Below are 19,444 nucleotides of genomic sequence, written 5' to 3' on the forward strand. Positions count from 1 at the left end.
TCAATTCGGGCTGATGTACCACTAAACATGTTTTTCTCACAAATTATGAAAAATTATCTATCAAAAATTATAAAATTATCACTTTAATAATTTAATTGTGTGAAAATTTAAAAAAAAACATAATAGTAATTTTAAATAGGATAAACTATAAAAATAGTCACTTTTGTTTGCCTCAGGTTACAGTTTACTCACTTACGTTTGAAATATTATGTTTTAGTTATTTATGTTATTATTTTGTTACGAAGTGATCACTCTTCTGTTAAGTTCCGTTATCTCCCTAACGGTAATCCTACGTGGCAGTCCAACTAGATTTTCAGTTCATTTGTTAATACATACTTCATCCGACTAAATTATGCATTTGATTTACAATTAACAGATAGTTTAGCCGGATGAAATATGTATTAACAGATATACTCATATGTCCTCCGAGTTACGTATGTAAATTGTATAAGGACTTACATTAAAAAATGTGCAAACATTGAGGGCGAATTTTGGACTTTCTTGTTCCGGGTGTTTGCTTGTTATAAAACCGAGTATTAAAAATAACTTTACAATATTACCAACTTTCATTAACTATAAAATCTAGTTGGACTGCCACGTAGGATTACCGTTAGGGAGATAACGGAACTTAACGAAAGAGTGATCACTTCGTAACAAAATAATAATATAAGTGACTAAAATGTAACATTTCAAACATAAGAGACTAAAATATAACCTGAGGCAAACAAAAGTGACTTTTTTTGTAGTTTACCCTTTTAAATATATATTATGTCAATTCAATCTTGATTTTAAAATTCTAACCTTCAATATTTGCACATTGGATAATTTGCATTTTTTTTATACTTTTGTTTTTAGTTGTGATTTTTTCACCTAAAAAATTAAAACTAAAAATAAAAATTTATCCGCTAAATTTTATAGAAATTGTTCAAAATGTGGTGTTACCATAATCACTTTGTTATTGATCGTCAATGCCATGTCAGTATATTTTAACGGTGTTAGTTAGGTACCAACAAAAAAGTTATCAAATAAGTATAAATTATAACACCTTAATCCCAAATATGGAGTACTCAAATACTAAGATGCTACATCAAGTCACTGGAGTAACTCAGTAAAATTTTTAAATAATTTTAAATACATTTTATATAAAAGAAAATATCATACATAGTTATACTGAAAATAGTAATAAAAGTAGTTACACAAAATATGTGGAGCTCAAATATCATCGTATATCAAAATAGTCAAAACAACAAAAAAATAATAAATGAGTTACAGACATACAAAAAAAAAATACAAGTAAGGCCTTAAGAATACAATGACCACTAATAGATAAGGTACTGTACTCTGAATACGTGATGCTAGGTGTCTCTCGTCGATGATGTTCCTCGGACACGAACAAAAGCCTACAAATCTGAACATTAAAAAAATTCAAACATTGAGCTTTATGAGCTCAGTGGTACGCAACAAATCTACCATACTTCAAGCAATTCATAAATATAAACATGCAAATCAAATGTATACATAGAAATATGACATGAGTATCGAATAATTTAAAACATGAGTCATTAAATCTACATAACCAAATCACTTGCATATCAAACTTGTCAAACTTGTTAGATTACACATACTGCTCAAATAATCGGGTATCTGGATAGTCCTACGCCTCTCAAGGCCGCTAGTCAAATAATCCCTGGTGTCCATAAGGTTATATCGAGCGTCACTCATGGTCGTTAGTTAGGTTAGAGCCTGAAGGCTAAGCGCAAACAAAGCATCAAACATATAATTACAAAAATATAACCATGACATTCGAGTCTCATACTCGTTTCAACTTGCTTATTATTCCAGCTAAAATATTAACTAAAGAGATGTAACAGTATGTTACCTTGACATTCTAACCTTTCTTCATTCAAAAATTAATAACTCTTAATATGTAACTCTAAATTGAGCATCGTTTGTTTTAAACAAAATTAAACTTCTGTACGGTTATAGAGATATAAGGCTCTCTTCCTATTTTATCTTATGAAATTTTTGGTGAATTTTCAAAGTCACTACTAAATTTGTTTTATAAGAATTCTGCTGTCAGATTTTTATAACCTTTCAACACTCAAAAGTTCATATATTTTAAAATACAAATCGAAATTGATCTCCATTTGTTCTAAACGAAACTAGACTGACTCACAGTTACAACGATGTATAGATTACTTCTTAATTTTTTTTACAGAATTTATGGTGAATTTTCGAACTTATTGTTCATGTAATAATCTGTTTCCAGCAGATTTCACAACTAAGGCTCCATTTGTTTTATTGAAAATGACTTTCGGAAAATGATTTCTGCAAAATGATTTACTTTTTTCTGGAAAAACTAATATTTTTTAGTGTTTGGATGAATCTGTGTAAAATATTTTCTGTTGTTTGGTAGATTTCTTAAAAATATTTTATAAAAGTTGTTTTCAATTAAACAAACATGTAAACCTTTTACATGTAAAAGGTTTTACGGAAAATGACTTACTGTGTCAAGTAAAATAATTTATTTTTTCTGTAAAATGACTTACCCTTTCAGCTCATCTATGGATAATTTTATTTTTATATAAAATTAACTTAAATCAAGTTTAATATTATTATATTGATAATAAATTTTATTTTTATTTTAAAATATTTAAAATATTATATTTTTAATATTATTAAACATAGATATTTAATTATTTATATTTAGTCATATAATAAATTATTAATATAATAAATATAATTATTATTTAAATAAATTATTTAATATTTCAATTTTATTTTAATAATAAATTTTTAAAAATAATTTTAATAATATTATTCACATATTATTGAAAATATTCAATATTAATATTTTAATAATAAATATTTATTACAATTATAAATATATTAATAATAAATGTTTTGTAGTATAAATGTTAAAATATATCATAAGTCGATGTACTTTTCATGATTTGTAATTTAATCTTTATACTTTTATTTTCAAGAATTTAGTCTTTTACTTTTCAAATTTGAAAATTAAGTCCAATTGTTAATATTGTTAATTTTTTTTGCAATTTTGTTGGTGTCACATTTTAAATAAAAATACTCACTTAGTAGTCATGTAGTTAAAAATGACGTTGCAATGGATCTGAATTTAACATAATATTTTTAATATATGCAAAACAATGTAAAATATAAAATTATAGATAAAAATAAATTCAATTAAACAATGGAAAAATAAAAAATCTCAAATATATGTATGTTTAATTAAAATAACTTTTATAAAATATTTTAAAAAATCTACCGAATAATAGATTGAATAATAGATTTAAAGGGGAGGTTTGAAGGATGCAAAAAATTGATAAGAGCCCACTCAAATCTCTCTCCTTCTAAAAAACTCTCCTTCTAAAAAACTTTCTAAGGGAAAAAATAGATAAAGGAAATAAGAAAAAGAAAAATAAAAATGAAGATGTAAAAGGAAAAAAAAAAAAAAATAGCCTGATTATAATATAAGGGAAAATAGGACAAATCCAATTTATCCTATAACTCAAAAGATTTTTATTCAAAAATGGTAAAATCACCATATTAGCCATCCATCTTCTCCTACTTCACACAAGCTTCCTAACATCCTTAATTTCTTATAAAAAGGGTTTAAAATTCACACAAATTAATTCCAACAAAAAACCCAATCCCAAAATAAATTTATCCATTGCCAATCCATGTAAACACTCAAATGTTGACTCGAGAATTTGGGGCCGTTACATAAATTAACAAATTTAGATAAATATGTATATAACCTTTTAACAAATATAGTAGCCTCAACTTGTAGCTTATTTTTTATTAGGTAAACTACACCTAATATTACTAAACTATTAGTAGGTTTACGTTTTGGTCATTCAACTTTAAAGTATAAGCCATACAATAGCGATCTTAATAGCCCAATCACTTAAATAAAAATATTTAAATAGTTTAGTAACCATTTTGTAACATTTTGAAGGTTAGTGACTAAAATATAAATATACTAATAACTTAGTGACCTTAACTGAGTTTAACCTTTTTTTATATTTAAATTCTAAAGATATAGAAAACAGAACCAACGAACCAAAATAAAGAGCTGTCCAAGTTTTGCTAACTTGTTATTGAGTCACCATCTACCACTCATGTTCACCACTCTCTTAAAATCTCCCATTCCTTTCTTTTCTTCCTTCAACTCAACCCAAAACCCTTCCAAAACCCAGAAAGGAAATCACTCTTTCAACAAAAATTCCAAATTCTCAGTCTCAAAAACCCACAGGAATGGCCCCATTAAGATGCCAACACCTCCATGGATGAAGGGTCCTCTCCTTCTCCAACCCGATGAAGTGTTAAATGCTTCAAAACCCACTACTAAAAGGAGCTCAAACAACAATTCAAAGGCACCTGAAAAGGCATTGTTTGGAAAGGAAAGCGGGGTGAGAGGGAAGAAAGTGATGAAAAAGATCATCAGAGACGTGGAAAAGCTACAAGGGAATGGAGCTTTAGACGATACCCAGATTGGGAAATTTGAAGAATTTGAGATCGGGAATTGGTTGGAGGAGATTGGAAGTGATGGGGAAGTGAAAAAATTTGATAGGAAAATGCCGTGGGTCAGAGAAGAAGAGAAAGTTGTGTTTAGGAGGATGAAAAAGGAGAAAGTTTTGACACAGGCTGAGATTATTCTTGATAACGATTTGCTTGAGAGACTGAGAAAAAAGGCTACGAGGATGAGGAAATGGGTTAAGGTGATGAAAGCTGGTGTAACTCAGGATGTTGTTGATGAGATAAGGTTGGCTTGGGGGAACAATGAGCTTGTTATGCTTAAATTTGGTGTTCCTTTGTGTAGAAATATGGATAGAGCAAGTGAAATTGTTGAGGTTTGTTTTTCTGCTAATTTCCTTTTGCATTTTATATAAGAAGTTTCAAAGATGTTTATTGTTAATCATGTTTTTGTATTTTTATGAATAAATTTATGCAAACAAATGATTTCAGGGTAGAATTCGTTTAAGAACTCTCATATTTGGCCTTCTAATTATTAAACTATAGTATTCAATTTCATAATATTTGGAACGTGTGATGAAAGGTTCAATGCTATTCTGTTCGTATACAAATTATATTGTTTTTGATGTTGTTGTTAAAGATTATAAATATTCATTTATCATTATTGTTTTTTAGGTCTAGAACATCAACACATTCAGGATTTAACTTTGTCGAAGTTTCTGACTGTTATATCTCGTTACATGACAGATGAAGACTGGGGGCTTGGTTGTATGGTGCAAGAAAGATATTCTTGTTGTTTATAGAGGACAGAACCACTGGCTGACTTCAAATGGTCAAAGAGTATTCAATAACTTGGCCTCAGACAATAATACTACTATGTCTCCAGAAAAATCTAATGCAAGTACTTGGAGGAGAAGTTTGAATGGAGAAGACAGAGATGAGAATAATCAACCAGTAGTTGGATCACTGTATGAGAGGGAAACTGATAGATTATTGGATGGTTTAGGACCTCGCTTTATTGACTGGTGGATGCGAAAGCCATTACCAGTTGATGCTGACTTGCTTCCAGAAGTGGTTCCTGGCTTTAAGCCTCCAACAAGACTTTCTCCTCCTAAAACTAGACCAAAATTGACAGATGAGGAGTTGACGAATTTGAGGAAGCTCGCTCATCCTTTACCTTTTCACTTTGTTCTCGGTATCACCTTACCTATTATAAACTTATTGACTAGAACTTACACACACATTGGCTTGGCATACATGCAGTACTTTAGGCTTATGACATATGCATGTAGTATCCTTACCATTTTAAGTAACTAAGGGACAGGGAAGTAATCTATTCTAGTCTAACTGAAAAATGTGCTTGTTAATTATTGAGAAATTATTTCAAGGGTAAATCTGCATTCAACATTAGTATTAACATGAAGAATTTGATGTTCTAAATCTTGCATAACAAAACATTTACTGAGGTATGCTTAGTCAATTTGTGTTCCACTCGTGTTTGCAATTTTCAGAATTCTTGATACCGGTTTATTCTTCTTGCTGCAGGGAGGAATAGGAACCTTCAAGGCTTGGCCAATTCTATCTTGAAATTATGGGAAAAGAGTCTCATAGCAAAGATTGCTATAAAGTGGGGGGTACAAAATACTGACAATGAGCAAATGGCTAATGAGCTTAAGGTAAGCCTGTAATTCTTTTGTGTTGTTATGAACACATCGCGCTGAAATTTGCTCTGTTTATAACCATGGGCAGATCCTAGGTTTCTCGGACTTGGATGTGAGTGTCTGATACATGTGTGTCTGACACGGGCATGTTAAAAAATTTCCAAGTTTTTCTATTTATTTGGAGGGTTCTTGGAGAATCATATCTTTATCCTCATGTTTGAATATGTACTGGGCATGGGTGTTAAACATGGGTACTTCAAAACAAATGAAGAGTCGGAGAAACATAGGGTAGTTCTGTTTTTATTTTGTCAAGAATCATCGTATATGACATATCTAAGTTGTATCAGGCTTGTATAAATGTCTAAACTAAGAGAACAGCATCAGACACCTTGTTGTTAGCATGACACATAACTCGATTTAAGGAAAAAATTATCTTGAAGTATCCATGTTCTACACTTGTGTCCAACACATAGATATAAGGATATGACCTTCAAGGCCCTCCAAATACATGGAAAAACTAAAATAATCAGACCATACCTGTGTTAGAATATACTCATCTGTCACTCGTACCTGGGGCAGGCAGGTACGGAGGTACCTTTCCCCCCTTCAAATTTCCTAAGTATTTTAAATACTATCAAGTAAAAAAAGGAAAAATTATATTTGCCCCCTTAAATTTAAGTAATTTGAAATATTTTACATTATCATTTTAAAATAAAGTAAAATTATCTTCTTTTTTTTTTGAAAAAATAATTGATTTCATTTGTAGAATTTGTTTGATATAACAAATTTGGTAACACTTTTATGTTAAATCCATTCATTATTATTAGCTTGATTCTCTCTATTAATCTTTTCAATCAATTAAATGAATACATTTTTACTAATAATTGTGTTAAACATTTTTATTCTATAGTTAAAAGGTAAAAAATAAAGAAGTTAAATAATTATGGTATCTAATCCAAATTGAGTATTTAATTTATTTTGCTGTTTTCTAAATATTAATTTGGGTTGGGTCAAACTATTTGGAATTTGAAAGACCTTGTTCGAAGTTGGTCCAGCTCCCCAAATCACTATTTCCGGCTTCAACCTTGCTCATACTCTAGTCCAAGTAAATTAGTTCAGAAGGATCACTGCGTAGCCTACCAAGCCTGGAATTCTGTATACGTTTTTCCACATGACATGCATGCACGTTTATGATTATCAACAACTGTATATTTACTATGACTAATAAGTCTTGACTCTGCAGGATCTCACGGGGGGAGTTTTGTTACTAAGGAATAAGTTCCTTATAATATTCTACCGGGGGAAGGACTTCCTTCCTCAAGGTGTTGCTAATTCTGTAATGGAGAGAGAAATGGCACTCAGGAGATGCCAACTTATTGAAGAAGGTGCTCGAGTCAAAGTAGCCGAAACCTTTCAGGTTGCTAATGATTCTTTGGCGAAGACTAGCACTGTAGGAACTTTAGCAGAATTTCAGGATATTCAGACCAAATATGGAGTCCTGGAAAAAGAAAATAATGAACTCGAAATTCAAATAGAAGCTCAAAAGGAAAACTTAGAGAGGGAATTGAGAAACCAAGAACGCAAACTTGCAATTGTAAGATCCCTTTCCAATTATATTTCTGTTTTTAAAACCATGTTAGAGTCGGGTGTGAGTCTGACAAAGGTATGTTCAAATTTTTGTTAGATTTCCATGGATTTGGAGGGGATTTCCCTTCAAATATCCCTTCGTAAAACCATTTGTTTAGCATTGGTGTTGGCCAACATCATATCGTTTCAAACGCATCATTTTCCTGCGTATGATCATATTATATCCTTTGGACTGCCGTTTGTTGACACAATCTTAATTCTCTCTTTGTAGCTCAATGGAAAGATAGAGAAGTCAGCTAAAAAGCTAGCAAAGTTGAATTCTTCATGGCAAACTGCTGAGCCAGATTTGGATCTCGAAACCATTACTGAAGAGGAGAGAGAATGCTTGCGGAAGATTGGACTGAAGCTAAGTAGTTGCTTAGTGCTTGGTGAGGGAAAGACTGTGAAGCTCTCCTAGTTGCCAATCAATTCTTTATCTTTCAAATCCTTGGTTTTTCAAATTTTAGATAGCTTTTCTGCTGGTTTTCCTTCAGCATCCTTGGCTGGACCTAAATATCTCTGTTTTGTTTTTGTTTTAATATGGTTCAGGTAGGCGTGGGGTCTTTAATGGCGTCATAGAAGGAGTACATCAACACTGGAAGCACAGAGAAGTTGTCAAGGTAATCACAATGCAGAGAGCATTCCTACGAGTTATCTATACTGCAAAAATGCTTGTAGCGGAGAGTGGTGGGATTTTGGTTTCAGTGGAGAAGCTAAAAGAAGGTCATGCCATAATCATCTACCGTGGGAAAAACTATCGACGCCCTTCGAAGCTAATGACTGATCATCTCCTAACTAAGAGGGAAGCATTACAAAGGTCTATTGAATTACAGAGAATCGGAGTAAGCTCTTTGTTTTTGCTCGCTAATCACAACTTTTCTGTTCTTACCCTTTTGTTGAAAATTTCCACTTTATTCTGTTGTATATTTCTAGGCTTAACCATGATTTCTTTTCGTTGTTCTTGGTTATCAGTCATTGAAGTTTTTTGCATATCAGCGACGACAGGCAATCTTAGATTTGAAACTCAAACTGGTAAGAAAATAATATTTGTTCTCTTCTTTTGGTATAAACTATAAAGGAGGCCATAGAGTGGGGGTAAGGGAAGGGATAGAAATGTCAGGATTTGAATCCAAACCTGCTTGATGCACCTCTAAATGATAACTCCATGAACCAACCTGGCTAAACTCTGGCTTCCAAACAAATTTTATTCTCACCAGTCATATGCCTATGTTTTCTTAAAATAGTTTGTGATGCTCTCTATTCTTCATTAAAGCAAAGCTTATATATGTTTTCCAATTAGATTGTTTAACTGATTTATTGAAACTTTAGGCCAAGTTGGAGGAACAAGGAGTTGCTAGTCCACAAGGGTGATAAGCCACTGACTTATGTTCTATGGATCATGAGATCTCCTGAAAGTTTCCTCTTTAGTCAATCATCATATTATATGACTGTGGCTCATGGTATCTTGCAAACTGAAAATCTTGAAATCATGGAACTTTCTATTGCTAGGGTTTTGATTCAAGTTTATCATGTATACAGGCAAAAATAAGGAGTGAATTCTAGATGAGACAGTTGCACGAGCCAAAAGAATGAGCGTCCCTTTGTGCATTGATGTCAGAAATGTATGGCGAGTTATCCAAGCTTTTGACTGCGATGTGGGGAAACTTAAACAAGATAGCTTATTACTTCTGCAAGTATGATTCAGACAGTTTAAGCTTGGGATGCTAGTTGCTACACATGAAAAACCGTGCTGAATGCTACTGTGATGATGACCTACAACATTATCCTGAATCCATGGCGGGAGTTCTTGAGCCCTGAATATCAGTCATGTATGAAGGTCACCCAACCAATGGTTTTTCTTACTGGGTTGATGTCATCAAGTTATCCCTTGGTGCAGCTATAACTATTATGGACGAGCATGTGTAGATTTGCAGGTTTTGAATTGCATAGTTTGTGTTATAATGCCATGCTTGAGAGGACTGTATTCGGCCTTTTCTGATTTTCAGGTTCTCTAGCACATAAGCCCCCTTGATGGAAGCCACTAAGTCGTCATGACGGTATCATTTGCAGCAAACTATTTTAAAAGTTTTGAAACATGTCTAATTTGGGATGGCTTTAGTGCAAGAGTACAACGTCAGCATTCAGTGGCATCAAATAGTGAGCTAGGAAAACAACAAAACACCGAGTTTGACAAACAATTGCAGGTACAGACCTCGAACATTTCGGCTATGGTCCTACTAGAAATGGGTGTATGAATTTCATACAGAACCAGTTGTTGATATGAAGAAAATTCCCATATTTATGATTTATCATTATGACTGCTCAGAAGGCCTACCCATTTTTTTTCCTAATTCCTTTCTTTCTACTAGTTCTTACAAAAAAAATTTGCAGGAAGTAAACGAAGTCTTTCCTTCCGAAAGAAACTCCTGAAGTCACGTCTTTCAGTACTGGGACTGAAGTCAAGTACTTTCCAGTTGCTCTTTCTTGCTCTGTATATTTCTAACCATAACTGGGAATAATACTCCAAGCCGTAGCAGTTAGTCGAAATTTCAGTCTCTAGTTTTAGTTGGAGGCTAGATTTGGGAAGTCGCACACGCACACTCATATTGTATGTATATTTTCACATATTATAATCATGCTCTTAAAGTATCATATCACATTTTAATTATTTTTTGATATTATATTTGAGTGGTAACTCAAATTATCAAGTTTGGTCAATACACATGCGGAGGACCCAAAACTTTGCCATTTTCTTCATTGCTGGCTCTTGGATTATGACTAAATTTTGATTATCTTTTTAGTCAAGTTGCAATTTTTCTGCTCAGCTCTTAAATTAGGAAATTTCCTCTTGAGTTATAAGGTCCACCACTGGGTTGTAACTCGATTTTTGAAAATTCTAGTTAATTTCATTTGGGTTGGCTCGAGTCAGCTCAAATTTAATATTTTAAAAATAATAGGACATTAAAAATGCCTATGAATATATTTTTATAATTAAATATAAATAAAAACATTATTTATTTATTAAAATAATAATTTGCTTTAGATTAACTTGTATTGTGAATGAAATTTTCTTATGATACAAGTTGTGAATTAGGCTCATTAGGCTAAACTGTTAACCCAAATATCATTTAAAATTTATTATATTTAAAGTTCTTAAAATTGAATTGATAATTGAATTGGTGGGGTTATTGGTTTGATCAATTAAATTAAATAAATTATTAAAATTTATAAAAAATTTAAAAATTGGTTCAATTGTTTCATATTAACTTGTGAGTTAATCAATTTGATACCTCTCTAGATAAATATTTCGACTAATTCTTGATTCGATCTGTCTAATTAATTAATTTGATTCAAACAATTATAATTTCATTTCATTAAAAATGTTTTTCATATTTCCCTCCAATTAATCCTTTAATCTTTTTGAAAGAAATGCAAAAAAATCCTCTGAATTCAACATTATGTTATAAACCATCAAATCCAAGTTATAACTCATGACACTGCATTATGTAAAAGTTGGCAATTAACCAAATTAAGTCAATTTTTTTAATCATAGGAAGATGATAAGGCAACAAAGTATATAATAAATGTTATCATGGTTGTTATGGTACACTTTGGAAACAACATTGTTGAGAGGAATAGTTATAAATCCTGAACATAGTTCATAAAACGGACATGAACAATATAAAAAAGTACATGATAAATGTTTAAAGCTAAATTTAATAGATTGAATTAAGGGTGTTCAAACGATTAACCAAACTGAATTAGTATTAATCGAATTAACCGAATTTTTTAATCCTTTAATTGTTAATCAAAGCAAAATTTTTCAAAAAAATTAACCGAATCAAATTTTGGTTAATTCGATAGATTAACCAAATTAATCGAAATTTATATGTTTTTGTTTTTTTATTAAAACAAGTATAAAACATATCAAAAAATAAATTAATAATGTTCATTTGAACAAATTATCCGAATTAAAACTACATATAATTTCTATTATTAATTATTAATTCGGTAAATTATTCGATTTCGAACCAAATTAACCAACAACCGAACTTCTAAAAAATCACTAATCGTCCTCCGACCGAATTAGATTGGTTAACCGACTGATTAACCAAATTAGATCAGTTCGGTCGGCTAATTCAATATTAATCGAAATTTGAACACCCCTAGATTGAACTATGTTGAACAAAATCAAAGATCGAATTGGTCTCACCTTTGAAAAAAATACAAAAAAAAAAAGGTTTTTAATTGCTTTTTGACTGATTCAATATTTATTCACTTTTCTACATCTATCATATTATAAATTCAATCTTTTTTTATTCCTTGATTTTAGGGGATCGTAAAGGAGAAGATACAAAAGGTTTAGGTAGAATTACCAATGATTGAAGGCTTCCTCGCAACATTTCTAGCACTTTAGTCATTGAAGGTCGATCAGAGGGGTCATATTGAATGCACTAAAGGCTCACTATAATCAACTTGTTTGTTATTTCTTGTTCCTCTTCAACTATTACTCCTTTGAGATTCAAGTCCATAGATTGATCAAGATGCTCATAAATCCATGATGGAAAATACACTTCACTGGTTTGAGACACTCCAACATCAATGTTTTTTCTTCCTCCCACCATTTCAAGGACCATCATTTCATAGCTATAGGCATCTGATTTATAAGAAACTCCACCAAAGTTTCGACAAAACACTTTTGGAGCAATATATCTGATTGTTCCTCTTGCACAAGCCATGGAAATTATACTCTCTTTTCTTTCACATAACTTAGACAAACCGAAATCAGATATTTTGAGACAAAAGTTCTTGTCGAAGTGCAAGATCCTTTTGTTGCAACCTTGATGCAAGTATTCGAGCCCTCTAGCAATGCCAAGGGCAATGACGTACAAAGTTTTCCACTCCAATTGACGACTTTGATTATTTGATCCTTGACTATAAATGAACTTGTCCAAAGCATGAGGCATGAATTCATAAATCAAAGCTCTCTTCGATTTCTCGAAAAAAAAACCAAGTAAAGTCACTATATTAACGTGAGAAGTTCTACTAATACTAGCTATTTCATTCATAAAATCTTCTCCATTTCCCTTAAATTCATTTAGGACTTTAATTGCGACAAAATGGTCTTCAGACATTTTTCCTTTATATACTTTACCATATCCTCCTTGACCTAAATTATCATGAAATTTATTTGTCATTAATATCGCTTTGGTGCAAATGTACCAAAATTTTTCATAAATGCCTCAATTGTTGCTTTGTCTCCTTGGGAATGAATTTACAATAATTTTGTTTTGAACCTCAAGACAATGAAGCTTACTGATACAATAGCAACAACGGTTGCACCAACTGTCAATCCTGTTATATACATGAATGAAGATTAATTGGGTAAATTAAGTTCACATCTATTAATTTCACAATATAATTTAAAATGATATTTTGAATAAATTCTGTACGTATAGTTAATAAATTATATGATAACCCCATTACTTGCATTTCTTGGAAAATTGTTTATCTTGTTTTGCAGTGACATCAAATATTAATTAATAAAGAGAATTTTGTTAGAAATAATAAAACTTTTGTTCATTAATTATGACCCATTAAATTGGTTCATACCTATGATTAGTTTGAGCTGCAACTTGGAACTGGACCCTGTAAATACAATTTACAGCAAAAATCAATACAGTGGATACTCTTCAATTTTAATCATTTAATAATTCCAATTCAAGTGAAACCCAGATTATGAGGTTTAGAAGAACAATATGAGAGAGATTCACTGACAAATTTCAACTGTCGAAACTTTCCTTTTTATTTAAAATTTTTAAATTTAATGAAAATACGGGTGGATCGACTTTTGAAAAACAGAAATGTGGAGTTGCCACCGATCCTTTTGTTTTGGTGTGATCGGGTAACCTAAGAACTTGGCTATTTTAATAAACATTTGTGATCTACTAAAACAACAATTCTGGTTTACGAAAAATTTAGAAAACGGGCTCGGGAGTCGGTTACGCATGAGGAAGGATTAGCACCCTCACTACGCCCAAAATTGGTACCAAATCGATTAAATACTGTCCTTATGTCTAAAATTAAAAATGTTTTTGAAATGTGGTTTTTTTTATAACAGTTGAATAACCTGAATTGATTGTCAAAAATCTTCTTGTTCGACGTCCGAAAATTTAAAATTTGAAAATCACGAAAGGATGCTCAACTATTTAGTCCAACGAAAAATCGAAACCCAGCACAGTAGGGCATGATTATTCGAATTCTCAAACATCGATCATTGCCTCACTTTGGGAAAATACGAGTGAAATTCCAGAGAGATATTCGATTATTTTGGACAGACGGGAGATTGCAACCCAGCACGATAGGGCACTATTCCCCGAACTGCCAAGCATCGAACACTTCTTTCGTTTTAAAGGGTTTTTAGAAAACGTGAATGAAACTTCGAAGGGATCTTCGATTGTTTAGGGCGAATGAAAAAACGCAACCCAGCACGATATGGCACAATTCTCAAATCGCCAAACATCGAACATCCTTTGTTTTGAAAGGTTTTTAATAAACATGAGTGAAAACCTAAAGGAATATTCGATTGTTTTGAGCAAACGAAATCACAACCCAAAGACGATAGGGCATGATTCCCAATTGTCAATCACCGAATATTGCCTTCGCTTTTAAATGATTTTTAGAAGACATGCGTGAAATTTTGGAGGGATATTTGATTATTTTAAGCAAACGAGAAATTACAACCCAGCACGTTAGGGTACGATTCCACGAATTGCCAAATATCGCACATCGCCTCCATTTTAAAGAATTTTTAAAAGGCATGAGTGAAATTTTGAAGGGATATTCGATTATTTTGAGCAAACGCGAAATTGCAACCCAACACGTTAAGGCACTATTCCGCTAATTGCCAAATATCGAATCTCGTATTCGTTTTAAAGAATTTTTAAGTGAATACTTATAAACTAACTTAAAACGTATTAATGCATTTTTTGAAATGAAACGAAATTAATCATAAAATTTGGATTTTATAAAACCACATTTCGAAAATCAAAAGGAAAATGATGAATGGGGTAATATGTACATATAAAATACGACAATAGAAGAGTGGAGGCAATACGATTTATTTGACCAACTAACAAACACTTACAACTAAGCACAATTAGCTTGGAAATATAGCTCAATCTCAATCATGCATGGAGAATAATTAACATGGCAATATAAAATAATGAACAAATAAATAATGCAATGATAACATGCATGGGAAATAATTTATATACAATAAAATAAAGAAAATAATACTACAACAATACAACACCACAAAATAATACATAAAAATGTGCCAAAATGACGTGCATAGCATGATATAAAATAATTAACGCAAGATGTAAAAGAGGAACAACATAACAATTAGAAGCCAATGTGGTATAAAATGATTTTAAAATAGTGACGAATAAATGAACACATAATATATAGGTTGACCAATTTGCATAAAAAGTAAGGATATATAATTATTGAAATAGATATTATAGAGTGGAAATTTGAATCAAATTGCATGTAAAATGTTTTAGACACAAATACATTTAAAAATCGACAACGTACATGATAATAATGTATATAATATGAAAGAATAATAAAGATATATGACAAGTTATAATACACTAAATAGATTTATAAAACATATATACATAAATGACTTTTAAAAATAATTATTTGTAAAAACATAGAAATACCTACAAGCTTAAATTAATTTTATAACAAGTTGTATAATGGACTTAAGAACATGCTTATATATATATATATATATATATAAAGAAGACTATATGTATGAAACACATGGATTTAATAATATATAGATCAAATGTAGGTATCAATAAATATACATATATAAATAATGATTACTTAGAAGATATATTACGTAGGACTATATAATGAAATACAAGAAAAATTTGAGAAATCATATGTATAAAATAATATTGGGTTAATAATATATATACTGAAATAAGTTAACTTTAATATATATAAAAAAAATATGCTCATATGTACAAAGTATGTTTTTTTAGGAGTATCTAGTTAAAATGACCATATACATATAAAAAAGAAAAATAATTTAAATGACATATACACCATATATATATATAAAAGGATTAAAATATAAATATGTATATAAAAATATATGAAAACTTTTTTTTAAAAGAATGATAAAACGATTTTAAGGATACATCAAGTTTTAAAATGGAAAATATGTAACAACACAAAACAAATAATATATATCTAAAATAAATAATATATGAAAACCTTAGATTAATAATAAAATAATTTAAAAATGAAGAATACGACAAATTTTAAATTAATATGGAAAAATGGCTAGAACTTAAACATGTACATATGGTGAAAGACAATTTAAATATTATGTAAAACGTGAAAGGTTCTAAATATATATATAATAAGATGTGTTCTTGAGAATAAATTATATACATGATGGGCTAAAAAATACGAACACAAATATACAAGTAGGTTTAAAAGGAATTATGTATGTAAAAGTAATGTAGAATTAATAATATATAGAATATAAAAAAAACTAGTCTTGCCACGAACTATATATGCACAATATTATATGAATAAAATGAAGTAATATATAAATTTTTTAAAACAATATGATAAAAGAAAACTTTAAAATAAAGACTTTATAAAAAAGGGGTAATATTATCATGTTAATTCAAAAAAGTATGTATGTACATGTATAGAAAGTATTAAGTTGATAAAAAATGATAGACTATGTAAATCAAATGGACTCAATTAAAATACAATTAAAATGAATGGGCTAATTTATAAATAAAATAATCAAAAGAGGGCCAACGTGTGATGCGCGTCAATGTAAAAGGATTAGAACTGGAAATAACCCAAGTTCTAAAACGCAGAGCAGAGACACGGACCAAAGCGCAAACACACACAAATTACAGGGCTAATTTTAAAACACAAGGTAGGCAAATTGGACGCAAATTGAAGGCTGTGCGCAAGGGGAAGGACTTGTTGCATAAATAGACCATTTTAGGCGCAAAAGGCTCCCCCCACCCTTCTTACACGGTACTGTTTTGCTTAATATTTGAAACTAAAAGCCATTGAATGGCAGCTTACTATTCCCCTTTTTTTTCGCCATAAGCAGCAGACCCAATTCTTAGGGTTTCAACACAACAAATTTTGGGGTTTTCCCATCCCCCCATTTGACCATTCGACTGCCCCATTCCACCATTGAAATTGATGGATGGTGGCTCCCCATGGAGTCGTTTCATTCTCCTACTCTAAGCCTCACCTCGAAAGGTAAGATTTTTAGCCCGAAAACCCATCTCAAGCTTCGATTTCGACGAAGAAGAGATGGTCCCCGATGGCTCGTTTGAAGGTATGCTTCCTTTTTTATTATTTTACGCAAAAAACATATGAAACACGAAAGGAAGATGAAACAGATGCAAAAAAAAGAAGAAACACAAGGCGTTCGAAAAAAAATCACCTTCTAGTTCTATTCTGATTTCTCTCTATTGCGGATTGCGTAAATGTTTGTTTTTTTGTGTAACCGATTACAAGGATTAAAATTTTGGCTTTATAGCCGGAGAAAAAAAGAAAATCAAAATAAAAAATACAATATTTCTCTTTTGTTTGCATTCGCTGCTGTTCTGCCTCGTTTGTTTGCAGGTACGGAGGTATGGTGCCAGCTGTGGGGATATGTGGCACTCAACGTGGGGCGTATGGAGGCGTTGAAGGCGGTCGTACAGCGTGAGGGCTGGGGCTCGTCTGCGGTTGAGGCGCAAATGTGAGGAGGAAACCCTAGGGTTTCTTTGTTTAGGCATTTAGGCTTATTGGGCCTATTTTTGGGTCAGGTCTAGGTTTAGTCATTGGGCTTGTGACTTGGGTCTTGGGTTTTAATTTTGGGTTTAGGGTCATGTATTAATTTTAGGTTTTGGACTGTAAAAAGGACTTTTAATTAATGGACTGTTTCATTTATTGTATTTTTTTGTGTTTTGGTTTCTTCTTCGGGCCCGGGCAAATCGGCCTATTTACAGCTGCCCCTCTTTGCTCATTGTCGTGTAATGAGAATAGAGCAAAGACTTCAAAGAGGGCCAATTTTGCCCGGTTTTGTGAAACCATGATTTCTTTGGCGTTTCTTTTCTTCAGGTAACTTCGATATGCTCCACTGCAGCTTTAGGGAGACCCGGTTCATGTGTTTTTATCCTGATCTACTGCAACTTCAGAGAGATAAGGATTGTGACTTCGATCTGCTCCACTGCAACTTCAGGGAGACAAGATCTTGCAATCTCCGGCCTGTTGCCCTACTACTTAGGGGGTTAAGGCTCGTTCTCTTCGATCTGCTCTACTGGAGACGAGATCTGCAATCTTCAGCCTACTCCACTACAATTTTTAGGGAGCCAGGTCGGTGGCGTAAACCTGCTTCGCTGCAACATCAGGAAGCCTAGATTTACCGTCTTTGATCTGTTCCACTGCAATCTCAGGGAAACAAGATCTACAATCTTCAGCCTACTCTACTACAACTTTAGGGAGCTAGGTTGGTGGCTTAAATCTGCCTCACTGCAATCTCAAGAAGCCTAGATTCACCGTCTTTGATCTGCTCCACTGTAACTTTAGGGAAACGAGATCTAAAATTTCAACCTACTCCACTACCACTTTAGGGAGCTAGGGTGATGGCTCAAATCTGCTTCACTGCAAACTCAGGAAGCCTAGATTCACCGTCTTCGATCTGCTCCACTGCAACTTCAGGGAAACAAGATCTAAAATTTCAACCTACTCCACTACAACTTTAGGGAGCTAGGTTGGTGGCTCAAATCTGCTTCACTGCAATCTCAGAAAGCCTAGATTCACCGTCTTCGATCTGCTCCACTGCAACTTCAGGGAAACGAGATCTAAAATTTCAACCTACTCCACTACAATTTTAGGGAGCTAGGGTGATGGCTCAAATCTGCTTCACTGCAAACTTAGGAAGCTTAGATTCACCGTCTTCGATCTGCTCCACTGCAACTTCAGGGAAACGAGATCTAAAATTTCAACCTATTCCACTACAACTTTAGGGAGCTAGGTTGGTGGTTCCCATCTGCTTTACTACAACTTCAGGAAGCTAAGATTCACCGTCTTCGATTTGCTTCACTGCAACTTCAGGGAAACAAGATCTGTAGGATTCGCCAATATTGCTACACCGTCTTCTAAAGACATGATTTGTAGAATTGGTTTCCTATATCTGTGTATGCCAAATAATTAGGGTGCCATGATCAAAATGAATCCAATGCCCCTGACTATACGTGGTGTTTATGTCAAGTAATTAAAATGCTATGATCGAAATGAATCAAGTGCTCCTAACTAAATGAATGATTATGAATGTAGAAATGTTATGAGAGTGATTCCTTTTTAAACGCTTAAGGTATCATTGCTCATAATTCGTCTGGGTTCCATCATTGATGTTCTATCGCGTCTTCTTGCTTAGCCGTTATCTCTGACAGAAAATTTGAAGAAATAGTCATAATTTGGACTACTCTTTTCTCAATGTTTTCCAACTTTGAACCTGGTTAGTCCTGACTAGTGGCCCTGTTTCAAGTCTTTGTACTATTTAGAGACTTTCCAGAGTAATATGTATAACTTTTTTTATGTGAATATTATAA

The 19,444-nt window shown here is 32.2% G+C and overlaps 1 protein-coding gene and 1 pseudogene across 2 annotated transcripts; one reads left to right on the forward strand and one right to left on the reverse strand.

The window, feature by feature from the left end:
- The first annotated feature begins 4,073 nt into the window (after window positions 1-4,073).
- Window positions 4,074-10,541, forward strand: LOC108470379 (chloroplastic group IIA intron splicing facilitator CRS1, chloroplastic). 2 transcript variants are annotated; one of them, XM_017771656.2, is made up of 11 exons: window positions 4,074-4,874; window positions 5,245-5,692; window positions 6,043-6,173; window positions 7,402-7,752; window positions 8,017-8,173; window positions 8,334-8,626; window positions 8,757-8,816; window positions 9,114-9,244; window positions 9,324-9,613; window positions 9,791-9,988; window positions 10,176-10,541. In XM_017771656.2, exons 1-8 carry the CDS (start codon window positions 4,143-4,145, stop codon window positions 9,153-9,155), a joined length of 2,214 nt encoding a protein of 737 aa, XP_017627145.1. In that variant the 5' UTR covers window positions 4,074-4,142; the 3' UTR covers window positions 9,156-9,244; window positions 9,324-9,613; window positions 9,791-9,988; window positions 10,176-10,541. The 2 variants fall into 2 exon arrangements, with proteins under 2 accessions (XP_017627145.1, XP_017627144.1); XM_017771655.2 differs by having other exon boundaries at window positions 9,324-9,988.
- A 1,559-nt stretch (window positions 10,542-12,100) lies between these two features.
- Window positions 12,101-12,982, reverse strand: LOC108471734 (PR5-like receptor kinase; annotated as a pseudogene).
- Window positions 12,983-19,444: the final 6,462 nt, after the last annotated feature.

Source organism: Gossypium arboreum, chromosome 11 (assembly GCF_025698485.1).
Source record: "Gossypium arboreum isolate Shixiya-1 chromosome 11, ASM2569848v2, whole genome shotgun sequence".
NCBI classification, from domain to species: Eukaryota; Viridiplantae; Streptophyta; class Magnoliopsida; order Malvales; family Malvaceae; genus Gossypium; species Gossypium arboreum.